We start from the raw sequence: 18,765 nt of genomic DNA, 5'->3' as shown, positions 1-18,765 counted from the left end.
CACATACATATAAATATAAATTTTTTAGTGGTTTATTTGGTTTTTGTTTTTTAATTATTATCTATTATTTTTTTACTCTTGCAATTATTTTTGTTGCATATTATTTCTTCGTATTTCTTAATTTCTTTTTATTGTATTTATATACTGTTTTCCTTTTTATTGAGCTTTGTATTTTGCCTATTTATTTATTTTCCAAATGATATAGTAATCAGGCACATTAATATGCTTACATAACATCATGCTTATGCTAAATTATCACTTCTATTATCGACTTCTTTCGATATTTTTAATTTCTTTTGAACAGAAATAATTGTATTTCATTTATTTTCTTTCTTTTCTTTTATTTTCTTTATTCATTATCTTATTATTGTTATATTTATTTATTAATTCGTGTTTATTTTTTGAAGTGTTTGCAAGGACTTTTCTGTAATATACAAAGGAAGGATTATAGATATAATGTATACTGTCTATGTAAATTTTATATTATTGTAAAAGTAAATGTTGCAATAATATACCTTTTCTGTTCCTTATTATATACACGTTTAAATGTTGGCATGGTTGTTATTTTTTCTCTAGTAGGAGCTTTATGTTCAAGTTTACGTCTTTCCTTTTTACTATGTTTTTTCATAGCTAACATATAATCAGGAACGTTACATCCAGATTCTTTCATGACAGTAGCTATACTATAATATTAAAAGCTACTTGTAGATGTTTACCAATTATACTTTTTTATATTTTAACATGACAGTTTAAAAGCGTTTTATTTACCTTCTTAAATTTGTAGTATCTTGTTCAGTGAAAAAAGTAATTGCTTTTCCTTCATGTCCAGCTCTACCAGTGCGACCTATTTTGACAAATATGTATTAAAAATATGAGAACATGTATCTTCTCATTAAATTTAAGAATACATACCAATTCTATGAACATAAGAAATAGCAGATGGAGGAAAATCATAATTAATAACAAGATTTACTCCCTTAAAATCAATACCTCTTGCCATTAATTCTGTACATATTAAAATCCATATTTTTCCCTCTCTAAAACAACGAACGACATTGTCTCGCTAAAATGATGAAAGTCACTGTATTTAATATCACTTGAATAATAAATAAATTATTTATATAGAAAATACCTGCATTTGTGTTCTATCAGCATGAATAACATCAACATTAATTCCATCATATATAAGTTCATTGAATAATTCTTGTGCTCTTTCTTTGCTTTGTACAAATACTAATACAGGTGGCAATACTCCCTTTCTCAAATAAAATTATATGTAATACTTACAAATATAGATTTTATAAATATATTAATAAAGATGATTTACCTTTTGAATAATATTTCTAAGTGCCACAAGTTTCCCTCTTTCTGTGCCAACAAATAAGAGTTCCTGTTCTACTAAATTGGTTACAGCATTTCTATGATGAATATAATATGAATAAATATTTGTTTTTGAGTAAGTAGTATAAAATTTTTTATACACTTAAAAAAAAAAGAGTAAATTAAACCTGTGTCCAATGGTAATTGTTATAAGACCTTTCAAATTACGTCGGCACCATTTGGTGACTACAGGAGTATTAGTTGCACTGAACATTGCTTTATGTAATTTCTCATTTGTACATGATTTTGAAATAATTTCTAATTGCTTTCTAAAACTTCTTGTTCCATCTTCAAACAGTTTATCTACTTCATCTACAATTAACCACTCAACGCTATAAAATTTAGATATGTATTATTAAATAAAACTATATTATTAAATGCTACTATATTATTACTAAATTATTACTTATTAAAAGAAATAGCTGGTGGATTCTGATTCAATAAATATATTACTCTCTTTGGTGTAGTGATTAATATGTCTATAATAAATAAAGATATAATTACATATTATTAAATTACTTTGTATAATTTTTTATAAATTTTATACTAACCAAATTTTTGTGAACTTTTGGGTCCATACTTGTTTAATGCTTGATTTATTTTACTTATAATATGTACTCTAAAATTATATCCTTCACTGAGACGCAAACATTCTCTATATGTTTGTTTTGCTAATTCTCTTGTTGGACTTAATATTACAGCTCTAAATCCTCTCTTTTCTGGACCACTCAAATAATGAATTATAGGTAACAAAAATGCAACTGTTTTACCAGATCCTGTTGGAGCACAAGCTAATATTTGTCTACCCTATTTTAATGATAATTGCAAACAAATTAATATTTAAACTCTTCCTGAAAATATTAATATATCTAAAATCTTAGTAAATATTACATATAACAATTTACTTGTAACATGGCAGGTATAGCTTGCATTTGGATTGGAGTAGGGCAATCATAACCACAATTTATAATATTATTTATTAATTTTTTAGGCACACCATAAACTGTTAATAGATCAATAAATTTTTCAATAGGTTCGGGTATACGATTTCCTGTGACATTTATACGATACTGATTACGAAGTTGATTAATCTAAAAAGATTATAATTTTAAAAAGTACTGTTATAATTATTACTAATTAATTTATAATGATAAAGTGCTCAAAACCTTTTCTTGTTCTAGCTTTAATTGTTTTTCTTCTGTTAAAGATATTTTAGATTTTTTATTCCAATTTTTAGGAATGGTCATTCCATTGAGTAATGTTAGTTCATAAGTATTTTTAGTTTCCTTCTCAATTTCATCATGTTTTCTTTTCTTGCATAGCGATGAATTACTTATACTATTTTTTTCATTTTGTATATTTTCAGGTTGTTTCCCAACAAGCTGCAGCAAGTAAAATTACATTATTATAAGTTTGTCACATAATCCAAAATTTATTTAAAATATATTTAAATCTCTAAATGTAACAAATTATTCTCAGAGAATACCTGAAATCTTTCTGCATCTGTTTGAAAACGTTTTTTATCGAATTTTACACCTGTAGAAATCTTTTGAAAAAGTTCATATGCATCCATTTTTTTCTATCTTATTTAATAAAAATTAATTGGACTGTATATTTTTATAGAATTATGACTTATTCGTATAGAATTATAACCTTCGTTATTATAAGAAGCTGTAAATAAATTTAATAATGTAACACATATAGACATAGTAGCATTCCACTTATCATAGTAACTTATGAATTACCAACGTTGATATGTGAAATAGATTGTCGATAGAAGTTCACCTGTTAAGTCATTAACAAAAAGAAACGTGTCTACTTATCTGCTATTAAGGTAAACAGTAATCAGTTTGATTTCCATAATAAATGAAATGGATAACTAATGAATTTTTATTCTTGGAAATTTATTTAAATATAGTATCGATATATAAATTATATGAATAAAATAGAAATATATATTCACTTTTTAGGCATTTAGATAACATAAAATATATACAGTAATTGTTTTCTAATGTTTATATTATTACTGGATAAAATGATTACAAAATACAGAATAACAGTAAGTAGCAATGAATCCCTGAAATAAATTTGTTAAATGAATCAATTCTAAAAACATTAAAATGTGTTATAAAAGGAAATTATTACATTATATTGTATTTATTTGAGTATTATTTTCAATTACACATACATATATTTATGCAATTAAATTACAACTGTTATATTTATTTACATATTATTGTATAAAATAATAATATATTAAAAAATTGATATATGTAAATAAATAAATAAGTTAATATATATGAATATATGTATATATGTACACATATGTGAATGTGCAATCCTAAACTCTAATATATCTTTAATGTTTTATTCAATCTTTTTCAGATTATCATGTAAAAATAAAATATCATTTAATTATTTTGTTTACGTCTTTATAATAAGAGAAACAGTATGTTTATTAACAATATTCTTTTTATTGGTATGCAATTTAATACTTTGCTTTTTATCTATTTTAAGTGAGGGTTATTTCCTCCTTTTTTTATAGTCTGCTTTGAATAATATTTATTTTCTTTAAGTACATATTTAATATCATTTTTAGCAGATCTATTTAAAAAGTTAAAAATATGGAAGGTCATTCATATGTTTCATGTATCAAGATTAATGGAGTTCCTATTTTACCACCAATGGTATGTTTATTAATTAATATCAAATATAATATTAAACATAATTATGATTTAAAATTCATCTCATAATAAATTCTATCTCTTTTTAGGTAACTAAAGATATTAAACAAGAAATATCTAATTATAAAGAAAGTGCAATAAATGTAGAAAAAAAATTAGCTGTTTCACGTACTATAGGAAAGGTGAAAATAGAATTAAAAGATATAAAGTGTAAAAAAAAAGTTCACGATTCTAAAGAGAATTTAATTAATTTTGAATATGAAAATGGTAATTATAATGAAACTAAAATTAAAACTAATGTAGATGTAAATGATATTCCAATAAGAACTTCAAAAAGTTTTTATGAAAATTTAGAAAAAACCTTACAGTGTAGTAAAAAGTTAAACATGAGATGTAAGTCTGAAAATCAGATAAATTTGGCTCCTGATCTTATTTCAAGATCAGAATCAATAATTGCTGATATTGACACAGATTATTGTTCAAATGAAACAATTCCAATAAAATCTGCAACTACTGAAACAATACCAGAAATTTGGAAACCACAAGTGCCTAAAACATTAAATATCATTCCATTGACACTAAACAATGTTCCTTGTAAAGGAATTAAAAAATGTCAAGAAAGTGATTTAGATAACTTGGGAGATACTCCTAAATTAGTACGGCAAGGTTCCTATATATTAGATACTCCAAGTCCTATATTATTGGCACACATGCAAATGGAGCTAGCTAGTTCAACTTGTGCTCCTTGTTCAGAGTATATCCCAACATCATGCGCGAACACAAATCAACGAAAAGAGTGGAATGTTACACAAGCTAAAATTGAGTGGGAGTATGAAGCTAAAAATAAAAAATCTATTCCTACAAGAAGTTATTCTAATACTGGTCATGCAATGTGTAAATCTATTTCTTTACAAACAAAACCTGAATGTTCTTTTACAATGTATCCATCAACAAAATCAGTTGATTGCATTCAAACAATGTTAACTGATAAACATATTGATGGAAGTAATACGCAAATTGATCACAAGAAAAATCATAGTATATATAATAATGATGAAAACAGACGAAGACTTGAAACATGGAATGAATATAACAGCTCTTGCACTTTTAATCCAGCGTATAAATTTGGAGGTTCCTTGGAAGATTTAAACAAGCATAATAATAAATCTACAACTGATAAATTGACAGCGAAGCTCTCGAAAAACTTAGATATACAAGATCCTATATCTAGACTGAAATCTAATATTGCATCTGATAAACTTTTAACAGTTTATAAAAAAGTACAAGAAATGCATAAAAAACAGATGGCAGAATTAATGTTTCGACAACATAGGGAACAAACATTACTTCAAAAAGAATTTGAGAAACAGCAGTTACTTTTACTGGCTGAGATTAAGAAATCCTTTCCAGAAATTTCAGTTTCATTATTTCCTGAAAATATTTTATCTCCTTCTTTTAATCAAATTACAACTGATAGTGACAACCTTTGTGAAAATAATAATAATAATATGCAAAGTGTTAATAGAATAAAACATAATTCAGAACAAGGGGATGAAATAAAACATTTACAAGATGATAATATAAAAATGGTTCCATGTCCATTAAATTATATTTATTCTGAAGTAAATTATGATAATTCTTCTTGTTCTTCCAAATATTCATATACAGTTCAGTCATCAGAGACATCATCAAATGTGAATAATTCTATAACAGAAATAAGAGAAGGAGATATGGAGATACAAACAAATGATACAAAAAATTATAAAAAAAAATTATTGGAAGAAAGTGACAAATGTAAACGTCCAAACGTTAGTCGAGAATTATTTCCTTTAGATAGCAAGACTATTCATGTACCAATCCTTGATAGCACAATATATGAAACTAAACATGTAAGGAATTTATATATATGTATTCAAATTTTCAATTTGAATAACAATGAAAATTACAAACATTGTTACAGATAAAAGCAGCAAATGTAATAAATGCATATGTAAGAGGCTATTTAGTACGTAGAATAATGCGGACTGAACGTGTGATTGCTTTGAAAAACACATACAAAGAAGCTTTACACTACATACTTAAACTTCACATTGATGCACCTCTTAACCGTTCAGAATTTAATTTTTTACATCGCCTTCAACTACAGGTAATACTATCAAGGATTTAGTAGAAAAATATTTCTTAATTCTTTTTTTATAATATTAGAAAGTTGATCTGTCAATACATTATCTACTTTTTATTAAAAAAAAGCTACTCAAAAATTTAAAAAGAAAATACCCTTTATTTTCATTTCTTTAATTTCATTATCATTATATAATAATAGCAAAGATATAGTACAATGTAAAAAATTTTTCATGTTATTTTAGTAATAAAAATATTTAAATATGGCTTTGTAAAATTTTTTATTTTATTGTTATTAATATGTAAAGCAGTTGTTATTTACAATATGAGCATTTTTAAAACCAATATATTTATTGAGTTTTGTGATTTCAAAAAGTGTGATGCAGCTTCTATGAATGTAGTGGAGTTGTTTGCACAAAATCCTCAGAAAAGAATGCAAATAATAGCACAAGATCGTGAAATTAAACAATCTCGCATAGAACGCCCAACATCTGCAAGATCATATTCATTTGCAACTCAACGAACTTTGGCCAGGAAAAAACTGAAGGAGTATGACTCAGCATAGTAAAATTTATTTTGTTCTTTTAGAAAAATTTTAATTAATTACTAAACTGTAGAATGTCATGTTATTGAAATAAAATATATTATTTCATTATTTCCTATTGTATAATTGCATTAAATGAATTTAGTTATATATATAATTTCGTTGCAAATTAACTTTAATATTATAAAGTTTATAATTAACATTAACTATACTTTGTATCCTTAGTGTTTAAGTGATTTTTCTAATGCAAACGGAAACTTTAAAATAATTATTTTTGTCGAATAGTTCTTATTTTTATGTTAGCGTAACATATTGCTATTAAAATCTTTAGCTATAATTACATATAGATACTAATTCATATGTTGGTTGTTTTTTCTATTTTCAGGATGGAAGACTATCAACCAACTTCGTTCGTTCGTTCATGTTTGTCGAGATCAAGATGTCAAACCTGGACTTCAGATATTAAAGAAAGACTTATCTCTTCAAATATTTTATGTAAGTTATTTCTTTCATCATAACTGTTGAATTATAATATTGATCCTATCAATTGCAATTAATATTTCATAATTTGAATTTTATTTTACAGATCAAAGTATTAAAAGAAGTACTAGCGCTGGAACTGTACGTCGACCATGGCGGTAAATTTATAATAGTGCCTTTTATTACTGGTTTAGTACATGTACATTACGTTATATGTAAACAAATCCACTTTGTGCCTGCATTTTTTAATAAAAAATTTATTTCGTTTAAGATAGTGGTTTTTATATTCGAATTAATTATTTTTGCAATAATTATTATCATACAAACACTTTATCTTTACTTGTTAATATAAATTGAAACTTTACAGAACAGGAACAAAAACAGTAATGTTCAATTGTTATTGTTATTGTAATATTTAATATTTTATAAATCGATAGTAAAATAACGATATAGAAATGTTTCCACAGAAAGATCAATTCGTACGATCACTTATGCGCGCATATAGCTATGCGCCTGCGCGCATATATACGATCCATAATGAAACGAATACAGAGTAGTGTGCAGTAATCAGAAGAATATTTTGGCTTATTTTATGGTACATTTTAGGTTGAAAATTAAATTTCAGTAATTTATTTTCGTATCAATTATACTTACAGTAATTGTGAATGAGTTTTAACGACAGAACCATGTGTGATAATGTGAATAACAATCCATTTGCTGGATTGTTTTCAACTATCAACGATGCCGTGTCATTCTCCTCTCAGAATCAGGCGATTATCAATGAAACTAATAGAATTAATTTTGTTGTGCAATTTGAAGAAAAAGATGTTGATGATGTTACGAAAACTACAAATTTTCAAGATTCTAAAGATTTTAGTATCGACAATCAGGTTAACCATCTGCTTGGCGATATATTTGGTATAACATTACACGAAACAGAAGTAAATGAACATCAAAAACGTAGACTAGTTTTCATTAATGTCGATTCGATTGAACAAGCAGTTTTTGAACGATTAATGTTATCTGATATTGAATCCAAATTAATACCTACTAAAAATTCTCAAGAAATTGTTAGTGATTCTCATACTACAGAGAAAGAAGTAATACTTTATTTGTTTGAAAGTTATTGTCGATTACAACAATATCAAAATAAAGAAGAATTTTCTCATATCCTCTTCAAAATAAGTCAAATTATATTACAAAACGCAAGTGTTGCATTACAAGAGCCAGAATTGTTTGAAGAACAAGAGGTATATGAATATACATTTACATATGAAATAATTATTTACATTTATCTTGTAAAGTTAAACATAATAGATTTAAAACAACGTAGTTTAACATTTTTGTTTTTTATAGATTCATGATCAGCTTATTGTATTATGTATGAATGTAACTGAGCCTAAACCAGAATTTATATTATTTATCAATGGTATTGTTTCAAAATTACAAACTGAAAATGAAAAAAATGCTACAGATGCAATAGCTGTATCTTTTACTCCTGTTCTTGATATAATTCATAAAGAAGCAGCACAAAGTAATCTTGTCCATTTCCGTCCATATTGGTTTACTATATTAAATATTTTTTCTTCGATAGAACCATTAGCAAAATTAATAATTGATCATAGTACCCCCAAAAGTAGTCAAGGTCAAGCATATGCAGATACATTATTGGGTGCACTTTTTAGTTTGAGCTGCCTACCAAAAAATGAAGAAGAGCCATTTGATTTTTTTCAGAAGCCATTGCAACAGGCAAGTAAACTATATATAGAAGAAACAGAAAAAGTTGAATTCTATATAAAATAATATTTATTTACATTTTCTACCATAGTTTTCAGCAATTTCTGAAGGAGATATTTGGATAGCCTTAGATAAATTAACCGAATCATTACAGAAAGTTTTTCATTTATTATTAAAGTGTTCACCCGAAGTTCAACATTTAACTTTACAGTGGATAGGCAATTGTCTACACTCTAATGCAAATAGAGGAAAAATTTGGAATCCTCAAAATGATTTGAATTTTACCTCAATGCTGTGTGTTTCTGATGGTTTTATGCTAAATTTAGGGAATATGCTATTGCGTCTTTGTCAACCATTTTGTATTAAAGAAAATAATTCTAAGGTACCTAAAATTGATCCAACATACTGTGCTGTGGATGTAAGTTAATTCACAAAAAGATTAGACATTAAAATTTAAAAAGTGTGGTATTTTATATAAATTAATTATTAGGTTAATGATCAGGATGATTGTGTAAATCCAATTGTACATTTAAAAGGAATGTCCTCAGAAACTTGCTTAATACCAACATCAGAGGGTATTTCCAGGCCAGTTGCAAAAACATTTGGTTTTATTACTGAATGCTTCTTTTTAACTCACAGAGCATTGGACCTTGGATATAGAGTAGTATCAGACAAACTTTTAAGGTTTTCGAATTCTTTGTTTATTTTTATCAACTAAGACTTGTAACAAAAAGATATTGATAATTAAAGTAATTACATTAAAAATTTTAGAACAAACCAAAGTTTGGTAACAATCCAAAGAATATATCAGAATGCACAAAATGATGGTAGATCAGAAGCATCTAAAATAATAATTCAACGTATGGAAGGAAAAATGCAAAAGTACATATTTATGGTTATTAGGGATTAGATTCTATAAAAAATTCATATTGCATTTATATGACGATTTATATTATGATTTATTATACACAATCTATATTTTAAATTTTAGGTATTTATCATTAAGAGCAAGCCTTTTTGCACCAGAGATGTTAGAACTGTTAGCAAAGTTTCATGCAACAACAGCATTTTGGTTAGTGCAAGTATATTTGAATGATGTAAAAATTGGAGGAAAGGAAAATGATTACATTCCAAAGGAATGTAAAGTTGTGACGTTTCCTTTGCCAGAAACTGTTCCAGATACTTTAAGGTATTATTTTAACATTTTATTTTTTCTCAGCTATATTAATAATTACTTTTGATATTTAACAATGTTATTGTTTTTACATAGATGCATTCCTGAATTCGTAGTAGAAAATACCATTAGATTTTTGTATTTATTACGTCGTCTAGATACAAGGGTTTTTGAACAAGAAGGGTTATCTTTTTTGACGCCTGTGCTAACAGAGGTGAGTTAACAACAATATGCTATATAAAAGTACATGCAATTGAGTAAAATAATTGGATGTGTTATATTAGATCATAGTATTAATGGAATCTCAACAACGTTTATATAATCCTCATTTACGTGCCCGTCTGGCAGAAGGCTTAGAAGCTCTTTTACCTACAAGTGATGAAACTATGAACTCTGACACATCAACAATAAGCTCATATGCATTCTATAGGAAGCAATTATTTATTATCCATCCTTATAGGCAATATGTATGTAACATGTTCGGAATACATAAAATGGAATATTTGTTTTTTCATAAAAATTTATTTTATTATATGTTATACATTTAGATTGTTCCAAATTTACTTAAAGTATTTGTGAGCATTGAGATGACTGGACAAAGTGTACAATTTGAACAAAAGTTTAATTATCGGAGACCAATGTATGTTGTCATGGAATACTTGTGGAAATTACCAGGACATCGTAATAATTTTATGTAAGTGAAAAATAAAAATAACATACAGTTGTAATTGTTTATTTGATTTTATATTTTTAATTATTATTTATACGTTATTAGAAAAGTAAGCTTAAAAACTTGATGGTATTTTATAATAACAATTTATTCTAGATAATTTTACAATTTAATATCTGTTTCATAGTTCTTTAGCGCAAGAAGCAGAAGCTAATATGGAAGCAGCTCAGCCGCCATTATTTTTGCGTTTTATAAATCTTTTAATGAATGATGCAGTATTTCTGTTAGATGAAGCTCTTTCAAGTATGGCTCAATTAAAACAATTAATTCAAGCAAGGTATTCAATTTGATTATTATTTATTAATATAAATAACAAGATCAAATTTTTGAACTGCTAACTTCCTCACCAATTTTGATGATTTTTAGATATGTTGTAAAGAACATTATTTCGAACAATTTTTTACTTTGGCAGTTAGTCCTAGTTTCCTAGATACTAGCAAAAAAATATCAGTATTATGAGTTCTGCTATATGGGTCTATTTGTAAAACAACAATCTGCATGCTTGTTACCCAATGGATGAAATTGCACAAACCATTTAAATCTTCCTATTGGCAAATTATTTATATAAGAGCCTACCGCCAATTTTTTCAGTAGAAAAAATTCTTCGAAGTAACATCTTTTACAAAGGATCAAATAAAAATCATTAAAATTGGAGTGGAAGGTTCAACAATTTTATCGATTAGTTATGTGCACATATACATTTTTATAAATTTTGTATAAGTTTTATATTTGGTAAATAAAATTTTAACATATTACTCATATTATTTCAATTAATAGAGAAAGTGGAGAATGGGATAAGCTACCACAACATGAACGTGATCAACAGGCTCGTTATCTGCTACATCTAGGAATGATTGCGCGATTTGATAATATATTAGGCAGAAAAACTATATATACATTAAAAATGTTAACTACAGAAATAAAATCCATTTTTTGCCATCCAACAATGGTGGATCGCATTGCTTTAATGCTTAATTATTTGTTGCTTCAGTTGGTTGGGCCAAATAAAAAAAATCTGAAGGTAGATACTATAGTCAAGTCATATTCTTGCTTAATTTATACAAAACTAAAATAAATCCAAATGTAAAATTTCAATAAGTTATTTTAATTCTAGGTTAATGATCAAGAAGAATATGCATTCAATCCAGCAATTTTAGTATTAAATATATGCGAAATTTATATAAACCTTAGTCAAAGTGAATCTTTTACACTTGCTGTTTCACAAGATGGTCGTTCATACAGCCCAGAACTTTTTAAATTAGCTGATAATGTTCTTGGTAAGTATTTATACATAAGTATAAGTATTTCTAGAAAACATTAAATATATAAGATATATTATAATTCATTTATAATCTTTATAAGTATTACTGAAAATGTAATATAATTTTAGTTCGAATCAGAGCTGTGGGTATATTAAGTGATTTGGATCAATTTGCAAGAAATGTAGAAATAGCTGCAAGCCATAAAAAAGAAGAAGACGAAATTTTGGTCAACGCACCCGATGAATTTTTTGATCCAATTATGTCCACCTTAATGACAGATCCTGTCATTCTTCCATCATCAAGAAAAACTATTGATCGTCAAACCATTGCAAGGTATTTCTTTATCATTGTAATTATTCAAACTATATATTAAAATAAAGTATATTTAATTATTTTAATTTTTAATTTTGTTTAGGCACTTATTAAGCGATCAAACCGATCCATTCAATCGATCTCCACTTACCATGGATATGGTGGAACCAAATGTTGAACTACAACATAGAATACAAGAATGGATTCAACAAAAAAAGTAAAATAAAGCGAGAAATTGCCATTGATTACCAAAGAATAAAACAGTCGATAAACTATAATATACAGAGTATGATTTTCATAAATTTATTACTTAAATTTAAATTTGCTATTGAGAATTTAATTCTTATAATTGCAGCTGATGAATATAGTAAAATATGATCAATGGTAAAGCCGATATTTTATATTCTTTGATTTAAATTTTATCGTTTTATAACTTACAAAAAGATCTATGTATATACATATACAAATTCTACACATAAGCGCGCGCGTGCGCACACACACCCACACACGCATACACACACCCACACACGCACGCATACACACACCCACACACGCACGCACACACACAGAGTCACATTTTTTGTATCAAGTCCTGCATATACGTACAGTAGTAGTACATATAATAATGTAGTGTCTTGTAGTAGTACATATAATAATGTAGGCATAAAGCTAAACATTATTATTACTGTATAATAAGTGTAAAAAGTACTTGTTATGAAGTTTTATCTGTGTAAGTGTTGTAGACGAGTGTGAAATAAAGTTAATTTCTTCCATTCAAATAAACAATACTCCCAAATTTTATAGGTGAATTGTTTTAAAATTGACTCTTTAATAAAAAAAAGAAAAGTTAATAATATATTTATATAATTGCGAATATGTATGTTATTAGTAACAAATATTTGTTAACTACTGTTAAAGTTTTGTAAGTTTTATAAAACTTATAAGATATAAAATGTTGTTTGCATTTACAAAATACTGACAAGTTCATTAAAATGAGTAATATACCATAGTGATTGCTGTTTAACACTTTCTCTGACTACATTTCCTCCATATCCTGTATAATAAAAGTAATATAATTAAATAAAACAATGAAAATTATTCGACTGTAGTAAAAGTAAATATAAACAAAGTCTAGGTAATAGAAATTTACCTATAAATAAATCTACTACTGAAATTGTTTCTAAATCTGTTGCTCCATCTCCAATGTGAACAATAGTTTTAAATTTCTTTTCATTTTTAAGATACTTAATTACTTTTACTTTCCCACCATTCACTGCTGTAGGTTGATCTTCGTCAAATCCTGCATATTCTCCTATAAATAAATTTACAAGACATTTGAATGTAATATATGAAATTAATCAAAGATTGATATAAACAAACAGTTACCTGTATAATAGAATTTAAGCTTATTTGTAAAACAATTTTCTAATGGAATATCAAGAGATGTGGCAACTGGTGCAATTAAAGAATAAAATCCACCAGATATTAAAAATACTTGCTTTCTACGATTTTGTAATGCTGTTATTAAAGTTCTAAAAGTTTCATAATAAATTAAAAATTAAATAATTTGCTTAGTTTAATTGTGAGAATTTTTCATTGAATTAAATTATTTCTTACTTAATTCCAGGTGAAAGTTTTAGTGTGCGAGAAGTTAAAAATTCCTTTATCTGCATAAAGCTTGGTTGTATGATTTTTAATCTTTCTATCAAAGATTGTTGATATGACATATCTCCTTGCATCGCTTTATTTGTTCTAGAATCATTTTTGAATATGGATAGTGTACATTAATGCGGTTATCCATATGTAAAAAAGATAGCATAAAAAAATGTTAATCTTTTAAATAGGAAAATGTAAATAAATAAAGGTAAAACTTACAAAGCAACAACATCGTTTTCTTTTTTACAAAACTTTGCAAGTTCGTCAATTCCTTCTTCTTGTATCACAGTTGAATCTACATCAAACGTGACTGCATCCGCGTTTTTCCATATCAATTTCAACTCGTTTAGATTTGCCATCTATTTTGTAAAATACAACAAATGTTGCACCCAATTTAAAGATGTTTTATCGTTATTAAGTGTCAAACGTAGCAGCTAAAAATTAAACTTGTTTGTTCTTAAATAATTGAAACATTAAATATATAAATATTATATATATATATATAACTGTACATACATACTTATGCCATTGGTCAACTTTGATCAGCGATAAGAAATTTTTATTATGTAAACAGTATTTATTAAAAGAATTTTTTGCAGTGTTTTTCATTTATATTAATATAGTATGGTATTTAAGATTTTTTATACCTCATAAGTATTCAAAATTTTAATATCTTTTAAGGTTAAAACATCATCAGTATATTATACAATTGACTGGAATAATAATGCATTACTATACTCTTAAAAAAAAAGATAAAAATTGAAACAATTGATAATTATTTAAGAACTGCATAATTTTATTTATATTAAAAAATAATAAAAAGTTATACCATTATTTTTATTTCAATTTGTATGAAAATAAGAGAAAAAAGAAAAAACATAATATTCAAAGTTTCGAGGAAAATAATCAAATGCAAGATCCTCGTAGTATCGATAAATTAAAATACTTGATAGCATAAAACTAAAGAAAAGATCGTTAATTACATGATCGATGATATTACATGTAATCATAGGCATGATATAGATGATAAACACATTATCAATTGTATTTTTTTATTTTAAGACTCGAAGACTTAAATTTCACTACCATTTTAGTATCGCTTTCAACATTACCGATTCAGTATAGGATATTAATAAATTAGTAGTATTTGGCATTACTATGAAATATGATTATGAAATTAAAAATAAGATATAAAACAGAATATCTTATAATTGCAGATGAAATATAGTATTAAATATTTTTTCACTATTTTTACATCTTTATGCAGGCTACTCTTGTATGTTACACGTATTCATGTTCCGAGTGAAGTGCTGCACTCTAGTTACCGATAGTAATGTTATTAAGATCGACGAACGGCTACATGTTGAGAAAATGAAAAAGGGTAGTTCGAAGTCGAGACCAAAGCTATTCCATAATAGTATTCGGGTGGTATTCGTACGGTATTGGAACGAGCGCGTGTGCGCTGTGATCAACAGAGGCTCGAAAAATACAGAACAGTCGGTTACGAGCCTCGCGATTCATCGGGTGATCATTATTAGGAACGTGAACTTTTACGATCGCATTGACAACGATGATTTTTCAAAGGAAAATACTGCCAGTTCGATTTGAAAAGAACAAAAATATTGAAAAAGATTAAGAATTTTTATTTAACTTCTTTGAAAATAAAAGGAAAAGAAGTCACAGCAAAACGGGGTAAAGGAAAGAGAAACAGGGTAAAATAAAATTCAATATAATTTTGAACGTGGAACAAACGCATACAAATAGGAACCAACGATGAAGCATTTTTGTACAATTATTCGCATAATTTTGTTCGTTCTAATTTATCGATTGTTAGAAATTAATGGTGAAAAAATGGGAAGAAAAGAAACTTCATTTTGTCATCCATTCCCTGACATTATTTTGGAACGAAATAAAATCAATAGATTTGAAAATGGAAGTTTAATGTATAATAAATTGATGTATCCTGCTGGGTCATATCAAATATTTGGAAATAAAACATATGGATGCATATGTAATTTGCAAGCATGTCTGAAGAAGTGTTGTAAACAAAACGAGATTCTAGGGGAAGGCGATCGGCCAAACTGTACTATTTTACCGAATGTGACCTATACTTCAGATCTCGTTCTCGAGCAACATCAACTCGCTACCGAGATTCAAGGGATATCCGGTATCAGTGACTTATTTGTTCTTGTGGAGGATATACAGTGTCCCGAGAATAGGGACAGGTACATGCTCGAACCGAAACATTTCAAAGAAGATGCGTTCATACTGCAAGCAAACGGTACACTTCAAACTTCGATGGGTAAATTTCTAGCATGGAGTTACTGTCTTGAGTGGAAAGAATCTTTCGAAAATGTCGTCGCTTTGGTTTGTCTATCTACAGATAGACAAATAGATTCTTCAGACACGGAGAAGACTTTTAATGTCGGAATCATGGTTTCTATTCCGTTTTTTTTCGCTACTTTCTTTGTGTATGCGATTATTCCAGAATTGAGAAATCTTTATGGAAAGACCCTAATGTGTTACGTGGCTTGCTTGGTACTTGCCTACACTTTCCTTGTCCTGGCTAAATTGTTTTACTTCAAATTCGTCTTCTGTTCCACAATAGGTAAGCAATTTGACTCTATGACATTCTCTCTCTCTTTCTCTCTCCTTTCCCCTTTCTTTTTTTCTTTCTTCCCCCCCCCCCCTCCAACCCTCTCCCTTACTCAACATTCATTTCTTTTCTCATTTTCGTTTCCGTTATTATCCGAATGCATTATTATGCACGTTATCATAACCACGATATCAATTGTCCTATCACTACAAATTTTCAGCGCACCTTTTCTACGATAATCTGTGATAAAGTTAAAATATCTAGAGGCAGTCGCGAATAAATAAGATAATTTATCGAATTCTCTCTTGTGTTACATATTGATCGCTTATTCGAAATATGTTGAATAGCAAAACCACTCGGTTTTCTTATATTTTGAAAAATTTCGTTACATTGTGTAAAAAAAACAAGATAAAACAGAGAGTTAGGGCGATCAAGATTCATAAAATTTTTCCACATTTTCAAATAAAGCAAGTATTAGAAACAAACGAAATGAAAATACACTATTTTAATTGAAGAGTTCATTGAATCAATGTTACATTCTTTAAGTAATATCGTTTGAATTGTGAAATGCCTGTGTCTAGCTTATAATACAGTAGCTAAGAAAAGAAAATTCACCTAATTACAAAATTTTGACTTTAATGAAAGTTTCTATGCATATAAATTATAATGAATTATACATAAAACAATTTTTTTGTGAACTGGAAATCTCATTCAGGAATGAAATTAATAGCTAAAGTTTCTGTACTCTTTTCGTATTTTGAATACGAAAGTCTATTGCTTCTATGTTACTTCTGCAAGTGTACCTCCGATAAATATTAATTAATTAATCTATATTTAACAATAACAGTTATAACTTTCTCTTTAAATGCTTGCTTTAGTCTCTTTCACACTTATTATTTTATATTATTTAAGTTAAATTCAAATCCAAAATCGTCACTATAAATTATAGACTATTAAAATTATGTAATTGAAGCTAAAAAAAATTTATCTCTTTTAAAGCGTATTACTTATTAATCTAATTGAATTGTCGGTTTCCGAGCATATTTTCTTTTGGTATACATTCTATATGTCTGCCTTATATATTACAAACTTTACGAAAATTTAATGCAAAAACGTTTTCTCTGTTCTCTTATCTGTAACTTTTTTGTTTTAGGTAGAATTAATTTAATTAACTCTATATAATTCACAATAAACAATACAAACTATTTGCACATAGGCAGAGAGACAGATTTGCAAATGATGGATGAATGGTCCGGATGCAGTTATTAGTAATTTATAAATCATTTAGAGTCAATATCGTAATGATCGTCAACATGGAAAGATATTCATTCCCGTTTAAAGATATTTCTTTAATTTTGTTCAATGTTTTGTCCGTTTCCTTCGTAACGATACCGATACAACGTTATTTTTCTTTTTGTCTTTTTTAAAGCAACGTTGACAATGACATTGAGAACTTGGGACGACGACAGTTTCATCAACGTTATAATCTTCTAACGTTTAACATTGTAAGGATGAGAAGGTCTGTTAAGCAAGAAAAGGAAAAAATTTACAACGTTACTCAGTTTTTTGATCTTGCGAACGTATGGTGAAATAAAAATAAGGATGTTTCAATGATTTGGACGTTCTTGGTACTACTGGTTTACAATCTTTAACAATGACAGGAGCAAAAGTCTTCGGATTCAACATGAATATTTATCTATTGAAGAATGGGAATAGGAGTTTTGGCTCTTTCGATTGATTTGAAATGTAAAAAACCGATTGCTTTGCTTTTCCTTATCCCGGACCAGTAAAACATTCTATTATACTTTACCTTAGCGCATCGTGTTATGCTGTACCGAATCATAGTGAACATATGGATACTTCTTGTCCAACTTGCGAAGAAATACCGAAACATCTTAAGTAAACAATCTACTCGATGTCGATGACTGCGTCTGATTAAATTTTAGTTTCAGTCTTTAGCATTGCTTGGTTGGAAATTAAATGGCGTTTGTCATGTTTTGTATTACCCGTTTTCCTCAAAATTACATAATAATTTGTGGCTTCTTCATCTTTCATTCCTCCCATTAATATTCCTCTTCCCCCCCCCCCC

General features: G+C 27.3%; 4 protein-coding genes across 4 annotated transcripts; 2 read left to right on the top strand and 2 right to left on the bottom strand.

Annotated features, from left to right (window-relative positions):
- Positions 1–333: 333 nt before the first annotated feature.
- On the bottom strand, positions 334–2,953 carry ais (DExD-box helicase 52; the record flags this gene model as incomplete). Its single annotated transcript, XM_017897725.1, has 12 exons — positions 2,867–2,953; positions 2,547–2,762; positions 2,286–2,471; positions 1,932–2,187; positions 1,787–1,859; positions 1,509–1,712; positions 1,328–1,418; positions 1,133–1,255; positions 913–1,063; positions 769–844; positions 516–683; positions 334–424 (listed from the first exon to the last, which is right to left on the bottom strand). Coding segments are annotated over exons 1-12 (1,722 nt in total), but the record flags the coding sequence as incomplete, so codon positions are not given.
- A 1,051-nt stretch (positions 2,954–4,004) lies between these two features.
- Positions 4,005–7,443, top strand: LOC108545908 (Centriolar coiled coil protein 110kDa). Its single transcript, XM_017897727.1, has 6 exons — positions 4,005–4,067; positions 4,154–5,953; positions 6,025–6,210; positions 6,562–6,734; positions 7,115–7,224; positions 7,316–7,443. The coding sequence occupies exons 1-6, from the start codon at positions 4,005–4,007 to the stop codon at positions 7,369–7,371; spliced, it is 2,388 nt and encodes a 795-aa protein (XP_017753216.1). The 3' UTR covers positions 7,372–7,443.
- A 311-nt stretch (positions 7,444–7,754) lies between these two features.
- On the top strand, positions 7,755–13,205 carry Ube4A (Ubiquitination factor E4A). The gene is made up of 14 exons (XM_017897833.1): positions 7,755–8,459; positions 8,566–8,958; positions 9,038–9,364; positions 9,437–9,630; positions 9,718–9,828; positions 9,938–10,135; positions 10,217–10,334; positions 10,405–10,587; positions 10,669–10,814; positions 10,978–11,127; positions 11,628–11,871; positions 11,965–12,127; positions 12,241–12,445; positions 12,528–13,205. Exons 1-14 carry the CDS (start codon positions 7,875–7,877, stop codon positions 12,643–12,645), a joined length of 3,135 nt encoding a protein of 1,044 aa, XP_017753322.1. The 5' UTR covers positions 7,755–7,874; the 3' UTR covers positions 12,646–13,205.
- A 184-nt stretch (positions 13,206–13,389) lies between these two features.
- Positions 13,390–18,549, bottom strand: aay (phosphoserine phosphatase). The gene is made up of 6 exons (XM_017897835.1): positions 18,487–18,549; positions 14,300–14,439; positions 14,042–14,176; positions 13,811–13,956; positions 13,575–13,736; positions 13,390–13,478 (listed from the first exon to the last, which is right to left on the bottom strand). Exons 1-6 carry the CDS (start codon positions 18,526–18,528, stop codon positions 13,390–13,392), a joined length of 714 nt encoding a protein of 237 aa, XP_017753324.1. The 5' UTR covers positions 18,529–18,549.
- Between the last annotated feature and the right edge of the window lie 216 nt (positions 18,550–18,765).

The sequence above is a fragment of the Eufriesea mexicana genome, unplaced genomic scaffold (assembly GCF_001483705.2).
Source record: "Eufriesea mexicana isolate 0111107269 unplaced genomic scaffold, ASM148370v2 scaffold572, whole genome shotgun sequence".
In the NCBI taxonomy this organism is placed as follows: domain Eukaryota; kingdom Metazoa; phylum Arthropoda; class Insecta; order Hymenoptera; family Apidae; genus Eufriesea; species Eufriesea mexicana.
The sequence above is the reverse complement of the archived record's forward strand: the minus strand, read 5'-3'. Positions and strand labels throughout refer to the sequence as shown.

Coding starts and splice junctions, on each gene's coding strand:
- LOC108545908 (XM_017897727.1), top strand. CDS start 4,005: ATGGAAGGTCATTCATATGTTTCATGTATCAAGATTAATGGAGTTCCT. Junction 6,211..6,561: donor TACATCGCCTTCAACTACAG/GTAATACTATCA, acceptor GATTTCAAAAAG/TGTGATGCAGCTTCTATGAA. Junction 7,225..7,315: donor TATCTCTTCAAATATTTTAT/GTAAGTTATTTC, acceptor TTTATTTTACAG/ATCAAAGTATTAAAAGAAGT.
- Ube4A (XM_017897833.1), top strand. CDS start 7,875: ATGAGTTTTAACGACAGAACCATGTGTGATAATGTGAATAACAATCCA. Junction 10,136..10,216: donor ACTGTTCCAGATACTTTAAG/GTATTATTTTAA, acceptor GTTTTTACATAG/ATGCATTCCTGAATTCGTAG. Junction 11,872..11,964: donor CAAATAAAAAAAATCTGAAG/GTAGATACTATA, acceptor TTTTAATTCTAG/GTTAATGATCAAGAAGAATA.
- aay (XM_017897835.1), bottom strand. CDS start 18,528: ATGTTCACTATGATTCGGTACAGCATAACACGATGCGCTAAG. Junction 13,957..14,041: donor AAACTTTCACCTGGAATTAA/GTAAGAAATAAT, acceptor TGAAACTTTTAG/AACTTTAATAACAGCATTAC. Junction 13,737..13,810: donor GCTTAAATTCTATTATACAG/GTAACTGTTTGT, acceptor ATTTATTTATAG/GAGAATATGCAGGATTTGAC.